This window comes from Sinocyclocheilus grahami, unplaced genomic scaffold, assembly GCF_001515645.1.
Source record: "Sinocyclocheilus grahami isolate Dianchi unplaced genomic scaffold, SAMN03320097.WGS_v1.1 scaffold729.1, whole genome shotgun sequence".
In the NCBI taxonomy this organism is placed as follows: domain Eukaryota; kingdom Metazoa; phylum Chordata; class Actinopteri; order Cypriniformes; family Cyprinidae; genus Sinocyclocheilus; species Sinocyclocheilus grahami.
This window is the reverse complement of record NW_015505908.1, coordinates 336,077-357,358: the sequence shown is the minus strand read 5'-3', so window position 1 is coordinate 357,358 and position 21,282 is coordinate 336,077. Positions and strand designations below refer to the sequence as shown.

General features: G+C 37.4%; 1 protein-coding gene across 1 annotated transcript; it reads left to right on the top strand.

The window, feature by feature from the left end:
* The first annotated feature begins 14,163 nt into the window (after positions 1-14,163).
* Positions 14,164-15,900, top strand: LOC107560468 (cyclin-dependent kinase 5 activator 1-like). The gene has a single exon (XM_016244651.1). The coding sequence runs from the start codon at positions 14,514-14,516 to the stop codon at positions 15,423-15,425; it is 912 nt and encodes a 303-aa protein (XP_016100137.1). The 5' UTR covers positions 14,164-14,513; the 3' UTR covers positions 15,426-15,900.
* Positions 15,901-21,282: the final 5,382 nt, after the last annotated feature.

Here is a 21,282-nt window from a genome sequence, read left to right as displayed (position 1 = left end):
CACTAGCTGACTCTCTAGCAAATAGTCTTGTTCCAGAGCACAAATTAGATGAAGTTTGTCCTTTAAAAAAATCAACAAGGAATAAAAAAAAAAATGAGTAAAAACATATTAAGCAGTCTCAATGTTATGTACACTATTATATAACATATAAACTAATTTATAAACTATATATAGTTTATATTTTACTCAATAACAAAAGCTTCATAGAAACTCTAGAGGCAGAAAGCATCCTACTGATATTGTGCCAAAGACTGGAAACGTTTTTGCCTTCTGGTGCCTTCAGAAACCGCACAAACAAACTATTTAAGCTCATCACCACTGATTGGTTCAATTTTCTGCAGCAGTTGATGAGCTGATGATATACGTGTCTCTGTGCTATTTTATGCAGCTGTATTTTCCTTCTGGGCATCTGCAATTATTGCTGCTTCATAATAGTGATGGTATTGGCTGCCAAGCAAGCATGGCAGAAGATAGCATTGAGTTATGAAAATACGGAAAACAATCAAATAATGTGAAAGAGTCAAGTAATTCTCAGTTGGGCAAAATGCTGCATTACACTTGACCCATTTTTCAAAGTTCAATCCAGCACAAAAATAATCAACATCTGGAGCATCTGCGTGTATTTTAACGACATGTATCATTCCAAATTTTTGGTCTGGAACAGATAGGCTTGGTAACTCATTGGAAAGTTCAATGTAAGCATAAACACATGAAACCATATGGCCCGACAAGGTACCTAACCCCCTCCATAGTCCAAAAGGTTACCTTTGTTCCCATCAGCAACGGCAACCATCCCAACGGTAACAAATGTCCATTTTCCCAGTGCCCACCAGAGAGCGTGTCCTCTGCTCGCTTCTCCCAGGACAGATTTATGTGTGCCTTTAGTGCTCTCAGCAGCTGTGGGAGTGTAGCATTCTTGGCTAAAGCAGCTTGTGTTAATGATTAGTATGTTTATGGGTCTGCAGGCAGACTCTCCCAGAGACGGTGACACCAGATGCAGCTCCAGCCAGCAGGCAGACAATGCTGCTGGACAGAGATGGATGAGTCTAGCAGGCTCTCGCTGAGATGCTCATATTGCCTTACAGTGAACAGAGGCCTCACTGCTGGCCATTTTATGGGCTAACACTGGCACATACTGCTGCCCTCTAAAGACTTCAACAGTGTCATATAGAGTAATTTCGGTGCAAATGTAATCACAGGATTGTAGACTTAAAGAAGTTGATTTTTTTCAACAAATTTCATTAAATTTCATTCAACAATTTTTTTTCAAAATTATATTAATTATATTATATTACATTAATAATGTTATTCATACTGTAGATTGGCCATATGTCAAGGGTGTTTCCCTTGCCTTCGACCCAAGACAGTGGGATAGGCTTGAGAAGCCCTGCCAAACGATATGGAGAATCAATGGATAGATGGATATCATGCATATCATGCAATGTTTCTACTTTTTGGGCCACTTAGGTATCTTATTTTGTCCTTAATTTAGGCCTTTTTCATATGGGTATGATATGCATCATGCTGCTTTCTTACCCATTCATGACAGGAGACCACATATGTTGCAGAGCATACTTGATAATTTTACAAAGAAAGTGAAGTTTAAAGTTGTCAAGCTTTTCACAGGAATCCTCTCTGCATTTCTGTCTCCTCACTGTGTCCAGACACAAGTCTAGGTAGCCGAGGAATGGCTCTTGTCTAATATCTGTAATGAGCTTAGGCACAGTTTGCCGCAAAGATGAACCACGAACCAGGGTCATCCCCCCATGACAGTTTAGATTTTGACATTTCTGCCTTTCACTGTCAAGTGGTTGAGTCCACAGAGACATCTGCCCTCCACCGAGGAGAGCATGTCTGACCACAGGGAAATCTGTTTCATATGACTGAGCTAAAGCCTTCTGGAGTGTTCATCAGACACAAGCCATCCTTAATCATTTTATTTCAATTAACTTTCTGGCAGTGCTCAATTTTACAGTCCCAAATGCTTTAATGTTTACAGTATGCTCAACCTAAATTCTAAATGACAATGAGAAAAACGTAAAATGTATTTTATTTTGCAGATCCAGTGTTATATTAGCTCAAAATTCAAAATTCTGTGTAAAGACAAGATGCTGGATAAAAGCCAGACTAAATTATTCTTGCTCTGACCCACTTTAACCCCTAGTATTAATGAATACACATGTAATTTGTGTGTAAATGCATTTATGCCCCCTCTGAGCAGCATTGAACATTCTGTGTAAAGACACCAAAATGTTAAAGGTCCTAGAACGCATCTCCATTAATGCCATTTTGCTTTATTATGCATGAGGAGACTTTTTTTTTACAAATCACTTTGTTGTTGCCCTCAGTTTCTGATGTAAATCATTAGCCTATTGCGGGCAGAAGGGTTATGGTTAAAATAAGAAATATAATTTTATGTGAGTATAGGGACTCAATGATGGGGCTACGAAGCTGGTTTATGCTCATATTTTGTACTTTCATCTGATATGGGAGTCTGTGTTGCCCTCTGTTGGAGAATCATTAAGATTGCTAATAGTGGCTGCTGTAAAGATGAAATAAATACATAACACATAGCCGCTGCTGTAAGAGCAAGATAAATTTTTTTATGGAAAGTTGATGGAAAGTTCAGAGCCTTATTTCATACACTACTGGCTGTTTTATGACTGTATCATGTAGCTGCTACATTGTGAAGGTTTATTCTAATTCTTGCTGCTTTAAGGACGCTTAATGAAAAATGTTTACAAGTTTGCAATGTCTCTGCTTTAGTGTGCTGCATAAATTGTAAAACAATATATAAGCGGTATAAACAGCCCCTATTCTTAGCTTTTAGAGATTAGAGCATTTGCCTCTTTCTCATAAACCTAAGTCACATGCGAGTTAGGGGCTGTGTTTTTAATGCTCTCTAATGATTTATCTTTGTTTATCACGCCATTAAAGCTTGACAGCAGGTGGATTCTGGAAAATGGCCACCCGACACACAATCTCCATTTCCCAGAAGGAAAGGAGAAAAAGGCCTCGTCCCGGGGTACACATCTCTGTGGTTTTCTCTCTTTAATTTGACAAGTCATAGTATTGCAGTATGGCAGGCTCAGGTGACATCATCGCCCATCGTGGAACGGGCCGCTGTTAATGCTTTTCAACATGTGCTGTTGATTTTGGACCAGGTGTATGAAGTACTTTGCAGAACAGGGATCCAGCCTTCCCTCTGTGGTGGTGAAATAACCCAGTGTGTGGCCAAAACTGATTAAGAGGTTGGTTCCACCACCTGAAAACAGGAATGCGGAAATCTTGTTGATCTCTCCTGTGCAGCATGACATGATATGTCGTGTGTTCACTGTATTTTAAGACTGCACTGATGTCTTAATGGGTGATATGTTACAATAAGATTTAATCTATTACATGGATAGTTCACCCACAAATTTAAATTCTGTTATCATGTACTCACACTCATATAATTCTTATTATATACATATTTTTGCCCATATTAAAAGTCACTGTAGGGTCCAAAACAACACTGAACCCCATTGACTTTCATTGTATAGACTAAAAATAAATAAATAAGATCAAATGAAATAAGAAGCATTTTTTCAGAATTTAAATTCATGTTCCATGTTAAAAAAAAAAGAAATTCGTGTTTCACAGACAAAAAGTCATACAGTGAAGTACCCCATTAAATAATGTTCTTTTATACAATGTGAAATGTTAAAAAATGTGTTAGTAAATGCATAAATTAACATTAATCTACTGTGCTTAGCTCATAGAAAACAGATAACATAGACACAAAAGAAGATATTTTGAAAAATGTGAGTAACTGAACAGTCAGTGCTCCTCGCTGACTTCCACAGTAAGGGAGAAAAAAAACAATGGGGACTATCAACTGTTCGTTTACCCACATTCTTTAAAATTCTTATTTTATGTTCATTTTCAGCAGAAGAAAGAAACTCATGCATGTTTGGATGTTTTGTGTGAACTATGCCTTTAACTGTAATTTCATAATTACTCTCACTGTCTTTGCTGCTGAATGTACTGACATGCATTAATGGTAAACCAAAGTAAATTTTAATGTCACTTTCTATTAAAAACATTTTATTATGTATTTAAATTAAGTGAACAGTAATACTGGACACAGTTCAAATTCTAATCAAGTTCTTTACATGTGATTTAATATGTAATATATATATATTAAATAAGTGTATTTCCTTAAAGCATGACAAAATATTATTAAAACATTTTGTAAGAAACAAACTATACTCTAAAAATACACTTAAGGAGACTTTTATTTCATTTATTAATATTATGTTATCTGCAAGTACATTTATTTAAAAAATACACTTTTTTCACAAGGGAAGCAGAGAAAGTCTGAACAGATTAGTCAATTAATTGATGCTTTCATCCAAAGCAGTTTACAGAATATGGATAAAATCCCTTTGGAGTAACTTGGGGTCAAGTGTTTTACTCTAAGGGGTTATTAGTTTATGGATGACCCACTGTGGGGTTTGAACCTGCAACAGTCCAATTAGCAGCCCAGGTCTTCAACCACTAGGCTGCACCACCCACTATTGTACTATTTAAATTATGCATTCAATAACATCTTTACATCCCCTTCACCTAAAACTAGAGTTGCATCAGAATGCTATCACGTTTGCTTGCTGAAAACCAACTTCTGGACACACGTGGTTGTGCTTCATGTGTTTTCCATGTCAATTCGGTACTTCAAACATGCTGATAAATGGGCCTGGGGCGCAGGAATCTGCTCACTGTGTCTCTCACCCTCACTTTGTCATTCATTGGTGTCATAAAAGACCACAGGACACCAAGTGATGATCTTATAAACGTATTTATACATTTGCCCTGAAATGAAGCGTTGAACATTTCTCCGGCTGATCGGACGTCCGAGTGAGTTTCCCAGCCCTGGGAGAGGAAGATTTTAGAGTTTATTTTGGGAGGTCAGTAAGAGGTGGGTCATGGGTAATGGATTTATCATAGGGCTTTGGCCTTTCATGAGCCGCATTACTTCAGGGATCCATCTGTTGATTCTGGCAGTGGCACAGCATTCAGTATGACCCTGTCCCCAAACACATGGCCCATGCTGTCCAGTGATTTACAGAAGTCAACACTCATGCTTGTCATAAACAGACAACGATGCCATCTGCTGGTGAAACTCAATTTTGACTTCAGTCAAAGTTTGACTGTCTACTCCAGGGTTTTCCAAACTGTGTTTAGCTTCAACCCTAATTAAACACACCTGCACCAGCTAATCTAAGGCTGTGTTCGAAATGACATACTAACATACTGCCTACTGCCCAGTAGAGTGTACTGCCTACTTTTTTTTTTTTTTTTTTAGAATAGTGTGTGAAACAGTATACAATTAGCAACAAAATGTTTCAAAGTAGTATGCTACAGTGTTGTCACATGACAAACACTGAATCTTAATTCAGCACAGCTGTCGAGGCTGTTACCTTACAAATAAATGTGCTAACCATTCTTTTTACAAAGGCTTGTTAATAAGGGTTCATACTAGTAAACAATGCTACATTGCCCAATTGAACTCATTTCATAATTAATTGACTTTACATACTGAACAGAACTGAATCAACACTGAGCTGTCTTTAACTGAACAACGATATTGTTTTATTTTTGGCAGTTACACTAAGTGCAAATAATGATAGCTTTTGTTTACACTAAAATAGCAGTATTTTCTTTAGCAATAGGCTAAGTGTAAAATAGTAGTTAGGTGGCAGATATTTATACTTCAGTACTGTAGTACATTATAAAACACTATGTAATAACATATTGAGTGTAAATTCATATTTATTAATATTATTAAATGGATGTTGACTATTGGGACAATAAAGCCCTTCCTGCACCTAACCATACCCAATAACACTGCATTATTAATGAGCCGTTTTATTTCCACTTTTCAAATATTTTCTTTATTTTTATTGAAAATAAATGCCTTTCCGATCTGATATGTGATGGGAAAAGGGGAAGATTAAAATAGCTGTTAAACTTTCATTAATATCAGTAATGATAATTACTAAATTATACTGCTGCTTAAAAGACAGCCCTGTGAAAGACTATTGAACAGATACACATCAGTGCAAATCAGAAATGAGTGAGGGAAGGAAAGATCACTGTTTACATTTTTAACACCCCTCTATAACCCTTTAACATTTGTTCCTGAACTTCTTGAACTTGTCCATCCTGTACAGCTGATGTAAAGACCTTTAGGTTGAAATCAAGGGGAAAATGTGACTACGCTAAGGTTCAAGTTTCCATTGTTAGACTATGAGATATGACCTTAGATACAGCACCAGCTGGGGGGGTCTCACTCTGCATCACCTGCACTCAATCACCCAAAAGACCTTCAGCAAGAACTCATCAGTGGGACATTTAGGCAGTTTGTTAATGTGTACTTCAACGCATTTGCACCGAGCCTATGAAAGATATATTATTTACTGTGGGTTTAAATACACAAAATCCCACATTATATCCCCAGAAATATTTAGTGGTTTGCTTGAATTTCTGGTAGTTTTTTTAATAGCATGTGACACCAGTGGCGGCTGGAGGGAAATTTCCTAGGTAGGGCACCACTTCCAAAAATTTTAGCATACATCCCAGTATGATTTATCCCAGTATAACAAAAGGAAAAGAATATTAAGACTTGAAACATTTTAAATAAAGATCAGTTTTACCAAGTTCAAGGTTAAGTTTGAGGATAATTCTCACAAAACTTTATTTTCTACAAGCTTTCTTCAAGATAAATAATTTTTTTTTTTTAATTTTCATAATTTAAAATGTATGTATACAATGCAACAGCAAAAACTGTGAGCCCTTCTTTTTAATATAGTTAATCTATATCACACTTGGTATTTCGCCAATGAAAATAGTTCCAAACAGCGCTGTTTTGCCCCGCTGAGCAGCACAGGATGGTGTTTTCTTATTGAATGAATCTGTTTTTTAAACGAATGATTTAGTGACTCACTCATTTCAACCTTTTGAATGAATCGATTTAATCTCAATGATTAAATTGCTCATTAACAGTGATTGCTGCCACATAGGGCTGCCACCTATGTGGCGGCTTTAAATTCACATTTCAAGTATCTTTTCATGTTTTAAATCTTTTCAAATATCAATATTAAAAGTTTTACATTTAAAACAAAACATTATTTATGCATTTGTAACTGCTGGCTAAATGCATTCATGTCCCCTCAGACCCATGTCTGTTAAAGATTGCTTCATCTGGAAAGCATCTGCTGTGTAGCCTACAAACATCTGATAGACGTATCTAAGATGTCAGTTTTACATACATTCTAAATCATAAACATCTTAAAGACATTTTCTAAACGTCTATGATAGGAAACGTCCTATAGACATATTTAATAGAACATGTACATTTCATATTAAAGGGCTACCTTCCCAGATAGCACACATACATCTGTCTGTTAAAGATCTCTTGATCTGGAAAGCATCTGCGGTGAACAAACATCTGAGCGATGTCTTTAAGATGTCAGTTTTACATACATTCTAAATCATAAACATCTTAAAGACATCTAATAAGTACGTCTATTTTACATCTGATTGGAAACGTCCAATAGACGTATTGCAGATGAACAAACACTCTAAAAAATATGTCTTGCAGATGTAAATGCAGACATCAAATAGATGTCCGTGTGACGGACGTGTGCTATCAGGGTAGAGGTCAAGATTTTCATTTGTTAAAAAAAAAATGTTAAATGATTTATATATATATATATATATATATATATTATAAGGACAAATGTTCACAAGTTGTGATTTTTTTTTTGGGGGGGGTGTAAAATATAAAAATAAACTCAACAGTACTAATACTGTAAATGACAACATGATAATACTGTAAATTAAAGTAGGCTACTGTAATGTACAAAATACTGTAAATGAAAATACAGTACTGTACATAACTGTAAATGAAAGTACAGTACTGTACAAAATACTGTAATACAGTAGCAATAAAAAATTTTTTACAGTAAATGACTGCCATCCAGCTGCCAGTAAATTTAATCTAACCATCTAGTAGTCCCATTTCAGGAGGAGCCTTAAAGAGCAGGTCATATGGTATTTGAAAGTGTCCTAATATTGTGTTGGAGTCCCGTACAACAGGTTTGAATGCATCTAAGGTCAGAAAACATTTTTCAATTATTTCGAAACGATTCCTCCCTTCCATAACCCTACTCTGCTCTGATTGGTCAGCTGACCAAGTCTGTGATTGGTCTTTCCGTATGCAACGCCTGTCGGAAACGAAACGCCCATTACCATAATTAATTTTTTTGCTCCGTGAACAAAGATATTATAAGGTTACAAAAATGGCATCGATATTACCTTATCAATTCAAGCCAGAGTCCGAGGATGATACCAATGCTCAACCGGAAACTCCATCGCAAGCAAGACTTGATCAGGACGTTTCTCAGTAGTAAGTTTAAACTTTGTAGGTGGTACTTTATGTGATGTGACAGCCGTTTTATTGCATTCATTATTATTATTATTTACTGATTTGAGGTGCATGTGTGGGAACTGTATTAGTATGCTGAGTGAGGCTGAAAAACACCGCGTCTTCTCGACATGATGTAAACACACTAACTAGCGGAAGTGTTTGTGGGCAGGTCAGAGAGTTCATATTTCGCGGCCAGGTGGGGATTATGCAAATATGTTACCTTGTGGTGTATATAGGTAACAGGCAGAAGAAGATTCGAAAATATAACTGGTTAAGGCGGTTCAGAGTTGACTCTTTATTTTGAGAGACAATATCTTTATTCATCGTGCACTTTTTTGATTAACAACGTTGCAGACTGTTTACATTGAAGGATAGCTACATTACAAACTTCAAAAAATATATTTTTCGAAAACCCATATGACCTGCTCTTTAACTTAATCTGACCAATCATAGAGTAGGCATAGGTAAACCGCTGCTTCCCTCACTCCTGGCGTCCTTCCTCCACCTTGTGTTATTAATAAACTGAATAATTTGGGATAATTATTGAGCTCCCACCAAGGATCACATGATTGTAAACAACAAAATGATTTTCTTTGAAGTGATAAATGGCCGATGGTCTGATTCTCTTTAAAAAAGCTCCTTTCGATGTGAAAATTAAGCAATATAACACAAGCAATCATAAATACTGAGTAACTTACATTTAAGAGAAAACATTAGTCACTGTTTGTCTACTTTTGCCAAAGAAAATAACAGAAGCGGTAGATTTAACCACTGCACGTTTCCAAGCAGCAGTAGCTGCTTTCCTAATGAGTTGGTTCAAAAACACTGATTCAATCCAGTGAATGATTCAATGACTCACTCATAAAGACAGTGGCGTGTTTCGCTCCTTTGAGGTTTTGGCCAATTATTTTGTACATAAATGCAGATTTTACATCCTTGTATAACATTCTTCTGTCTTTTTCGTTTTTGTCTATAATTAATAATTAATTGATTTATTGATTTGTTTATTTATTTCTTTTTAATAGTTATGTTTTTGCAGTTTGGACTTGTATTATGCTTTGTGTTTCCTATTTCATTCAAGCAATAATAAAATAATAATAATTAAAACTTGTTTTTTCTCTCTCTCTCTCTCTCTCTCTCTAATCTGAAGGAATCGGTTGAATGAATGACTCTTTATGAATCGCTCATAAAGAGTCACTTGCCGCCACCTACTGGCGTACCGATGTGACCTGTAGAAAGTCCTCACTGCTACAAATATAAAAGGAGTGATAGGACACCAAAATTCGAGGACCGGAACTAACTATTAAATAAATCAACAGAGCTAATCAATGAAGTGTGACACCTTTGAAAATTATACCTGGATAGTCATAATAGTTTTGTCACGTTGTGGTCCTCTCAGTGTAGTCGGGGTGTTATTTCCTCCCCTCATTTTCCTGAGACAGCAGATGCCGTATGATGTCTTTCAGCTTCAGATAAAAACAAACAGGCCTTTCAAGTGATAGCTGCCCAGTTAAATATAGCGTCAGGTTTGTTTGCATGACAGGACTAGGCTATACCGCGTCGTCTTGTGCATGGCTTTCAAGCAGCAGGCTTTGATCAAAGGCAGGTGTATCTGTGTTCAAGAGAGCTCGGCTAGTCATATCGAGCCTTTATTATAAACCAGTGTTTGGTCTTCATTTAGACCCGTTGAGGTTAAACAAAGCTGGCAGCTTTTATGTTTTTTCGTTGTTAAATACAAACTCCAGTTTCTATGTTCTTGCTTTGTTCTTAATAACTGTTCAGCATTTACTCACCTAAAATGCGTCGGTGGCCCTATCGCAAAATAAATGACGAAACGAAATGCTCTTGTTGACATGGCTGTTTTGTTAAGTCTACATCCGGTGCGCCATTTGGACAGGACCAGTGTGTCCTTGTGTACGAGTATAGCTTACTGGTTTTACTTTGTGGTCTTATGCGTGTTTCACTCTGGTTTCAAAAAGGTTCCCCAAAGAATCTTACAGTGAACAGTTTTTCTTAATGTTTAGAACATTTTAATAATCTAATGAATCCTAATCTCATGAATCACTAAAGTGGAAAAGGAAAATCAATGCAATGTTTCAATGGATGTTAAAGGTTCTTCATGGAACCATAAAGAATGTTTTTTGTTTTAGAGTGTATCTGTTTGAACACCTTTTCATGCTCTGTACTGTGTGTGTGTGTGTGTGTGTGTGTGTGTGTGTCTGTTTGGGACGGTCTGTCTTATCGTCTCAGTGTTGTCCAGCTGCAGTATCAGTGATGTGTTGTGCCGCCCACCTGCCTCTGGCTGTGCCGCTAAGCCCTTTCTGGAGTCCTGATGGACAACCCTGTGATAAGAGCAGCAACATGATCTCTGTGTTTGCTTTTGATGTGACCCACAACAAAGAGGTGGACAGATTCTTGTGCTTTACAGGGCAAGAGAAATGAAACAGTCACAGTCTATTGTGCAGAATGCCATAGTTGAGTTCATTGGGTTTTTCTCTTTATTGACATTGGCACGGATCATATAGTCACATTCTTTCCCATAAATCCCTTAACATGTTTGGTAATTAATTGTGGTAGGGTGGTATTTGTTCTCTACACATGCAGTTGCAGTGAGCATTGAGAACATTTCTAAAATTGTTATTACATAGTTCCATAAACTGTATTTAACACCTGTAAATTCCATGGTGCTTGTTCCAAGTATTTCCACCTAAATGTGGACAAATTGAGTAAATGGTTGTCCTTCATATGAAGAGCTTTTTCCTCCACTAACAGCTGGGGAGGTATAGTCAGCATTTGTTCAGAGATTTCTTGTGCAGAATGACATAGTTGAGTTCATTGGGTTTTTCTCTTTATTGACATTGGCACGGATCATATGCTCACATTCTTTCCCATAAATCCCTTAACATGTTTGGTAATTAATTGTGGTAGGGTGGTATTTGTTCTCTACACATGCAGTTGCAGTGAGCATTGAGAACATTTCTAAAATTGTTATTACATAGTTCCATAAACTGTATTTAACACCTGTAAATTCCATGGTGCTTGTTCCAAGTATTTCCACCTAAATGTGGACAAATTGAGTAAATGGTTGTCCTTCATATGAAGAGCTTTTTCCTCCACTAACAGCTGGGGAGGTATAGTCAGCATTTGTTCAGAGATTTCTCTGTTGGCAGCAGTGCCTCGGCTGAAAGCAGGATTCTGTCATGAATGAGAATATTAGACAGATAGGGACCCCGGGGGTGTATAATTTCGCTAGCTCTTGCCTGGGGTTATTAAATATTAGCCTGAGGTGCTGAAGGGTGTTGCTGACAGGGGCTATCATCAGCTCTCCCTATCATCAGGATTTTGCACTTCTGAGACTTAGTAGATGGTGCCCTCTTCTGTCCTTACATAGTGATCAGATTAATTGAAAAGTGAATTTCAGATACTTTGAGAAAGCCAAGATATACATTTATATAATTAAGAATTCATGATATATCCATATCATATTGGTTATTGCCTGACACTATCATCAGCTCTCCCTATCATCAGGATTTTGCACTTCTGAGACTTAGTAGATGGTGCCCTCTTCTGTCCTTACATAGTGATCAGATTAATTGAAAAGTGAATTTCAGATGCTTTGAGAAAGCCAAGATATACATTTATATAATTAAGAATTCATGATATATCCATATCATATTGGTTATTGCCTGACATTTTTTTTTATATATTGGTATCTATATTGGATATTTATTCACTTGTGCATGTTCATTTCCCCTATTTAAACATTTCATCTAACACTTACTAAAATTAACTTTTAAAATCACTGATAATGTAATAATAACAAATGTAATCCAAAACACATCTAAAATATAGATTTATTAATACTGTGCGGCATGTTTTTAACATGTTATGTTTTTAATATATAATTTGATTAATTTTTCAATGTATAAAATAATTGTATATAGTAATAATTTTCTAATTGTAATATGATATACAAGTATCCCTATATATGAGATCAGATATTTATGAACATATGTGATGTGAAGCATGCAGCTGGACTGTGTCAACCAGTTTTAGACTAACTTTGCTTTTATAGAGTGCATTCTTTATAACTGACCACAAGGTGGTGGGAGAGTGCAAGGAAGGAGTGACTTACGCAAGGCAGATAAAAGAATCTATTAGGACAGTGATACTAAACAGCCTTGATTTAACTGCTATATCTAGTCATCTAGCTTAATTGAAGAATGTTCTGATAACGAGTTTGCTGTAAATCTGGGACGTAACTCACATATCCTTGCCTTGACTCAGTATGTACTTCCTCCATAACAGTTGTCTCTCAACTGTTGCCATGCTGTGTTGCTGATTCATATCTTGTAATTAGGTAAACTTTTCAAATGCCGCATCTGACTGAGATGTAATTTATTAAAAATAGATGCTTAATAAAGAGAGCCATTACAATTATGGTTGGTTATTATGAAAAGCAGATCATTTCATTGCCCTTTAGAAGAAGTGTACTAGATTGATAGACAGAGGAGGAGAAAGAAGGAATATTTTTCTGTTCAGAGACATTGCTTTTCGCAGTAACTGTGTAATGTTGCTGCAAGAGATGAATATTCATAACCCTCTCCTGCATATTCATTAGACAGGTGCTGCTCTGACTGCAGTACTGTCAGTTCTAGCAGTGTGACGCTGCACTGTGGGCAATTCCTGTGGGGTTCCCTGTGTCCTATAGTTGTTGGAGCATGTTTTGTTATCACACTATGTGCATTGTAAGTTACAATTTGTAACATACCATATTTTCAAGTCAAAGATGATACTTTCAATACGAGTAGTAAGTGATTGTATTGTTTGTTTTTTTGTGTGCCATAATGTGCACTATGCCACATGCCAGTTATTTGTAACCCTCAAATACAATTAAACACTCTCCAAACATCTTCAAAACTTTATAATATAATTAATTCAAAGTATTATAATTCAAAAGTACTTCGGAGCGTATTAAAGTTTATCTGTCCTGCCAGCTGTTATATGATAAGACAGGCCTTCTGTCATTCTGCAGAGTTACAGATGGGAGACCAGCATGGGGTCAGTACCAAGAAGACAAAGACCACTACCAATTAACTTACACAGAAAAATATGAACAGTGTGTTTCTGTGCAAGTTAATCTAGCTGTCTAATAAACCTGGCATTATTTATTACGAAAACTGTTGGCCCTGTGACAAACTGCTTTTGTTCCTCCTCTTTTCTAAGTTGCTTTGGATAAAAGCGTAACTGTTAATGTAAACAGGATTTGAGACATTTCATATTTGGATTGCATTCTGTTATATTGCATCATATCTTCTGTATCATCAGGCAGAATGAATGTAAACTACTCGTGTAACCTACGTTTCTGCCAAGACAGAGTGATTTGCTTTCAGTAAGTTGTTCCAAACATCAAAAACATGTGCAGAGGGTTGGGGAAAATGTAATTCATTTTATGTTTTTTAAAAATTATTTTCAAAAGTGTAGAAAACCATCTGGGCATTTTTTTTAATGCAATTTTTCATTGCATTTATCTTGGTTAATTTCTGGTGATTGTTTTCTTTTTGAACTATTTCAGTGCTAAGTAGGTTAAATGGAGGAGCTGAGGAGAGAATTGTAGCCTGTCTGGGAATAGCAGAACTATACTTGGCTCATGCGGTCTAAAAATTCCACCTTCTGAAGTGATATGTGGACACAGGCGTTTGTTTCTATTGGTGCTTTAGTCTGTCATTCGTCTTCTGTAGCCCTGAGGTTGGCTAATTACACAGACATGATGGGATAATCCCGGTTAACAGAAGCTGATGTCAAATTGGTTTGGCTCACCACAAATCCTAGTTGAGGTAGGCAATGCAAGACGTCAGTCACTATTGCAGAAGAAGTGGAGGGAGTGTCTGACTGCTCTGGAATTTCCTTTCTGATGGGCTGTCAGTCCACCTGCTAACCTGCCTGTTTAACTAACCAAATGGAGCTGCACTTGTGATCTGATACGTTCAATCTCTATTGCGACGTCTCCGCGTAATAACATTTTTGTCGCGCGCTCTGCGATATGGGGACCGTGCTCTCTATATCACCTTTTGCAACTAAAGGGACCATTCTGCAAGATGTAGGAGACGAAGCCAACGGGAAAATAGAGAAAAGCCTTAAAAAACAGTCAGTGATCGTGTCCACGCTCACATTTAAGCGGCTAGTGACTGCATCAGGCAAGAAAAAAAGTGCCAAGAAAGTAAGTCCGAATCCTCTTCCGGTGCCAGCGAGCAGCGACAGCCAGGTCGAGCATCTGAATCACGAGAACTTCAGGAAATCGCAACAGTCCGAGAAGAAAACGGAAAATGGGCCTCTTGCGGTGCCCATCCCCACGGTCCCCCCCAATCTGGACCAGGATCAGGACCAGTTCACTCCAGCGGCGAAGCAACTGGTGTCGGTTCAGAAGCAGCCCAGCAGCCGGTCGCTCATCTCGCCGAGGCGCGTGATCGTCCAGGCCTCCACAGGGGAGCTGCTCCGTTGCCTGGGCGAATTCCTGTGCAAACGATGCTGCAAAGTCAAGGAACTCACCGCAAATGAGGTTATTCTCTGGTTCCGAAACGTGGACAGGACTCTGCTGTTGCAGGGCTGGCAGGACCACGGGTTCATTACACCTGCCAGCCTCGTGTTCGTCTATCTGCTCGTTAGGGAAACTGTAACCGATGATGTTGACAATCCACGTGAACTCCAAGGGACCTTTCTGACCTGCCTCTATCTGGCGTATTCCTACATAGGGAACGAGATCTCGTACCCCATCAAGCCCTTCATGGTCGAGACCAATAAGGACGTATTCTGGGAACGTTCGTTAGATGTCATCGATAAACTGAGCGGCAAAATGCTGCAGATTAACATTGATCCGCACTTTTTCACAGAGGTTTTCCAAGACTTAAAAAACGAAGGAGATTATAAGAAGGGTGGAAGCGAACTGGACCGCTGAGTGTGATCAGAATCTGAGCAGAGATCAATTACTGCTGATTTATTGGATGTAATTGTAATCAGCTCGGCCTGACTGTTGCATTGCACCATGAGCCGATTTATCAATTTAGTATTTATGACACTGTTGTGTTGGCTTTGTTTTAACAGTATTAAGTAGCCCGGTGAAGTGATTTATAATAGCCAACATCGCTTCACCGGTGTAGCTGCAGTTTTATGCATGTCGTATAGATACATCAGTTGCTGTGATTCACAGTCATTCATAAAAAGGGAAGGCACAACGTTTATTAACTGTCAGTCTCATCTGTCATTTCTAAGTTATCTGGGTCTCTATCCTCCTGAGACCTAAAGAAATGTTGTATTTTTTTAGGTATGCATTAGATTTGTTTTACATAATGTAAGTGATTGGTGTAGCCCAAGCGGCAACCTCCCGCTCTCTTTCTCGTGAAGCCAACACGGAAGTGACTTAAACTGTAATTCATCGACTGGCCGCTAGAGGCTGGCTGCAAAAGGGAGTCAATCCCATAGACTCCCCATGTTAAAATGCCCAACTTTACAGCAGAAAAAAAACATGTTTACAGCCTGGTTCAAAAAAATTATTTTTGGTCTATATATCTAATTTTGCCCTTCATGACAACTGTGAGGGGGGTGCAAGATACACATTTTTTGTATAACTCATCAGTTTAAATTATATTAAGCCTTAAAGTTCTGCATAACTAAGGGCGTGGCCACTTGAGTGACAGGTGTATTGCCGCGGCTGACACTGCCGTCGAGCTAGGTGGTCCTGGCTTCAGCAACCAGCTCCCACCTTTTTGCCATTTGCCAAGATGGCCACTTTGAGCTTCAAAAACCTCTTCAGGAACCTACGGGTGACGTCACGGACACTAAGTCCATGTTTTTATACAGTCTATGGTGTAGCCCAACAAACTTAGTATTCGTTTAGTTCTAAAAAAAAATCTATACCCTTTATGGAATATTGTATTGGACACATTATTATTAAAAAGTCTGGACATTGCTATATCAAGGCTTGAAAGGTACTGTGGACAAATGACTGGGTCTCAGGAGGATACAGCTCCATTTGAAGAGATGAATGGAACTATCCAAGGTGCTGACCTGTTTGTGCTCATTTACTCCATTGACAGACGCCTGTCTCCAGCCATTCTGGATTTGAAACTTGAAAGTGTTTTCTCGTCACTGAGATGTGCCAATTCATGTGTGATCTTACTGTTTTGATTCATTCACATTGGTTTTAGAAAAATGGGCAGATCATACTTGGAGTTAATTTTATACTTCGACGTGATTTTTCAGTGCTCTTGCTTAAATTAAATAAAACCCAGTCTGCCTGGTTTTCTTGATCGATAATGAACGCATCGAGCTCGTTAATGCGCTGACCACGTGCCATTTGACTGCATATTATGATAAGAGTATATAGCATCCATTTAAACTTTGCACTCTAACTTCAGCTGATCTTTGGGACAAGGCATCTAGGCTATCCATCATCTCTACAGTGTTCTCTAAAACTCCAAATCTCTTACACGTAGTCACTTTTCTTATACTTTTTCGTATAGGCCTAACTTACACTCTAAAAAATGCTGGGTTGGAGGCTTGTTTACACAAAGAACGATAAATATATTGTCTGATACAGATATAGTTTAATAAAAACATTTAGTGTAAAAGACAGCAGAGTCCACAACACAACTGTAACAATAACGGAACAGAGTAACAAAATTGTTGGAATTACTTTTGAAATGATTTTTTCCCCCCAGCTGACATAGACATCCAATCAGAATCCACCCTGCTTTAAAGAATTCAAGCATTTAAAGCGACGAACAACAGAAGACTAATAATCAGAACCTTATCATCCGCTGGTGTGGACACTAATATAGTTATTGTTACCGTTACCTTTATATTCATCACTCTTGGTGTAAATGTCCCATAAAACAGATAACAGGTTTTTAAAAAATGACATTAATAATATAAAATGTTGCAAATGGGATATTCTTTGTCTGAATTTTTAAGCATTCAGCATAGAATAATGAGCCACAGACGTGATTACTCTTTTTTTCCAGTCTCTGTGGGGGAGAGCGAGATGGAGGATGTTGACTACTGTGGGCGTTCCGTGACTGACTTGAATGGATGATACATTCAGTGCCACCCACTGGCTGGGAGTTAGTCACTGGATCACACAGACAGATTCAAAGCAGTACTGCTCATTAAGGTTTCTCTAGGGGCTACCAGCCAACACTCCTCTCCTGTCACAGAGGGTTGTTTACCAGAAAGACTGCCTTACAATTATTTCAGCAGCCTTTTAGGGGGCTAATAACCATTAACAATCCTGAATTAGATTGATTGCTCTTCAACTTCCTTTAATGATAGCATTTATCCTTGACCCATCATGACCAGCAAGTGGCACCATGTTTGTAAACACAATTTAACTAAAGCATTGGGTCTTTTAAAATGCTTTAAAACATTACCAGTGTGTGGATTAGTTTATAAGGAAGGAATAAAGTAAAAAGTGTTTTAATATGTTTGATTTTGTACACTCGTTTAGGGCAGAAGAGATTGGAAATGTTTTCCTCCCACCTGTGTGTTATGCAAAATTCGGTGCATTAGATTTAGCACAGATAATATCCAGATTAACTCTTGTACATTCACCTACTCAATGACACCCTAAAGCTCAGGAGAGCTTATTATAAGAGTGATTTATCTCAGTGAGTACTGAGGAGACCGACGGAGGCTAGACCTTATACAGTGGGTATAGAAAAGAATCACCTCATTTAAAATAATCACATTTTGTTGCTTTGCAACCTGAAGATGGACACAGTTTTTGTTTTATCCAGGTGTATTGCAACTTATAAAGTCCAAGTTAAAGATATAACACCAACATGTCCATGGAGTTGTCAAAATGATCACCCCCTCCTAAAAATGACTTGTAAACTCAATCAGGTGTTGCTAATCACCTTCTCAAGCCATCTGACTTTGAACTGTGATCAGCTGTGGTCATTTTGATCAGCTCAGCATGAAAAGAGCTTTCCTGGACCATTTCAGTCGTTGGTAGTGCAACTGAAGTAAACAATCAACTATGGGTGGCAAGGCACTGTCAAAAGATCTCCGGGATAAAGTTGTGGACAGGCACAAATCAGGAGATAGATACCAAAAAATGTCAAAGGCTTTATCAATGCCTAGAAGCACAGTGAAGTCTGTAGCAGTTCTGCAAAGAAGAGTGGGCAAATATTGCAAAGTTAGTAGAGACAGATACATTTCCCAACAGACTAAAGGCTGTAATTAAAGCAAAAGAAGATGACTCAACAAAATACTGACACAAGGGGGTGATCCTTTTTCCAAATCAGTGATTCTGTTTTTTTTAGTAGTTTATTTTATTTTATTTTTTCTGACATGTTGGTGTTATATCTTTCACTTGGATGTTATTACAGTAAATACAGCTGGATAAAACAAATACCGTGTCCATCTTCATTTCAGGCTGCAAAGCAACAAAATATGATTATTGTGAAGGGATAATTCTTTTCAATACCCACTGTATATAGATTAGACTCTCTTTGTTGTTATGGTTTACATTTTCTCTTTCCCTACTGCTCTCAAATAAAAAAGGTTACTATTTTTAATGTAATAATAACAAAAATTTGTGCTTGTATTTACTACTGTAATTGGATGTACGTTTTTGTAAGGTTACATATAAACAGGTCAAAAGTTTTAAACATCATAAGCCACAGAACGTTAAAAATATATTAAGAACATTTTCTATGTATACCTCCAAATTATAATTATAATTATTGATTATTTTGTAGAAGAAAATTATTATAATTTAAATATAGGGGAGGCCAGGGCTGATTGTCACAACAAAGTGTTTCATAATTGTTGGACTCTTTAAATTTAGCATAAAAGCTTATAATAGATAGGCAGGTTCTGTTGTGACAACTTGTCCCATATAGTGTAAGCACTATTGGGGCATATTATGTGTTAACCCCCTCCTAAAAATGACTTGTAAACTCAATCAGGTGTTGCTAATCACCTTCTCAAGCCATCTGACTTTGAACTGTGATCAGCTGTGGTCATTTTGATCAGCTCAGCATGAAAAGAGCTTTCCTGGACCATTTCAGTCGTTGGTAGTGCAACTGAAGTAAACAATCAACTATGGGTGGCAAGGCACTGTCAAAAGATCTCCGGGATAAAGTTGTGGACAGGCACAAATCAGGAGATGGATACCAAAAAATGTCAAAGGCTTTATCAATGCCTAGAAGCACAGTGAAGTCTGTAGCAGTTCTGCAAAGAAGAGTGGGCAAATATTGCAAAGTTAGTAGAGACAGATACATTTCCCAACAGACTAAAGGCTGTAATTAAAGCAAAAGAAGATGACTCAACAAAATACTGACACAAGGGGGTGATCCTTTTTCCAAATCAGTGATTCTGTTTTTTTTAGTAGTTTATTTTATTTTATTTTTTCTGACATGTTGGTGTTATATCTTTCACTTGGATGTTATTACAGTAAATACAGCTGGATAAAACAAATACCGTGTCCATCTTCATTTCAGGCTGCAAAGCAACAAAATATGATTATTGTGAAGGGATAATTCTTTTCAATACCCACTGTATATAGATTAGACTCTCTTTGTTGTTATGGTTTACATTTTCTCTTTCCCTACTGCTCTCAAATAAAAAAGGTTACTATTTTTAATGTAATAATAACAAAAATTTGTGCTTGTATTTACTACTGTAATTGGATGTACGTTTTTGTAAGGTTACATATAAACAGGTCAAAAGTTTTAAACATCATAAGCCACAGAACGTTAAAAATATATTAAGAACATTTTCTATGTATACCTCCAAATTATAATTATAATTATTGATTATTTTGTAGAAGAAAATTATTATAATTTAAATATAGGGGAGGCCAGGGCTGATTGTCACAACAAAGTGTTTCATAATTGTTGGACTCTTTAAATTTAGCATAAAAGCTTATAATAGATAGGCAGGTTCTGTTGTGACAACTTGTCCCATATAGTGTAAGCACTATTGGGGCATATTATGTGTTAAAGGGGCTGTATAGCTTTTTTGTAACCAAGTGTTTAAGATGTGTCTACACAAAAACTGACTTCCAAAAACAAACCGAGCCTGAGAAATATTTTCTGGAGTAAAAAGTGTCACGATTAAGCAAATCCTCGGAGGATCCTTAATTTTTTGTTATTTATCTTAACAAATATTGCTTTGACTGAACGAAAGCAAAAAGTCTGTGCAGGCACTTTCTCAAAGCTAGAGTGTGTTGGCCAGACTAGAGCTGGATTTAAAATAGGTTCAGTGTGTCAGTGCAAACAAATCCTGCCATAAATGGCGGACCCCAGTAGAGCTGCTATTGACATGCAGATCACACTGATGGGACTTCTGAGTCTCCTCACAATGCACAGCAATGCTAGAGAAATTCCTCATCTATGACGTCAAATAAACTACCAGTCAATCAAACAAAAAGCCATTTGCCACAAAGTAGGAAATGCATTGCCATTTGTATAGTCTTGATACGTTAAGGAAAATGACGGGGTTTCTTTTTATTTGACCCTGTTTGTCTCTTTTAGTATTTTAATATATGAAGCTGAAAGAATGTCCTATGGCGCTGTCTCTCTCATAGCTATGGTCTAATATAGATACATGGCGCCCTCTTGTGTCCAGATGGTGTAGGCCTAATTGTACTCTCGGTCGCCTCTTTTTTTTGTCTTGAGGGAGATTTTCCTCTTTTTATACGATAATATTTTCCATCCCCTATTTTATTAATCCCCTTTCTTTCTTTTTTTTTACAATGCCTGTGAGGCATTTAGTTAGCCTAAATATAGCGATTTATAGGCCTACGGGAA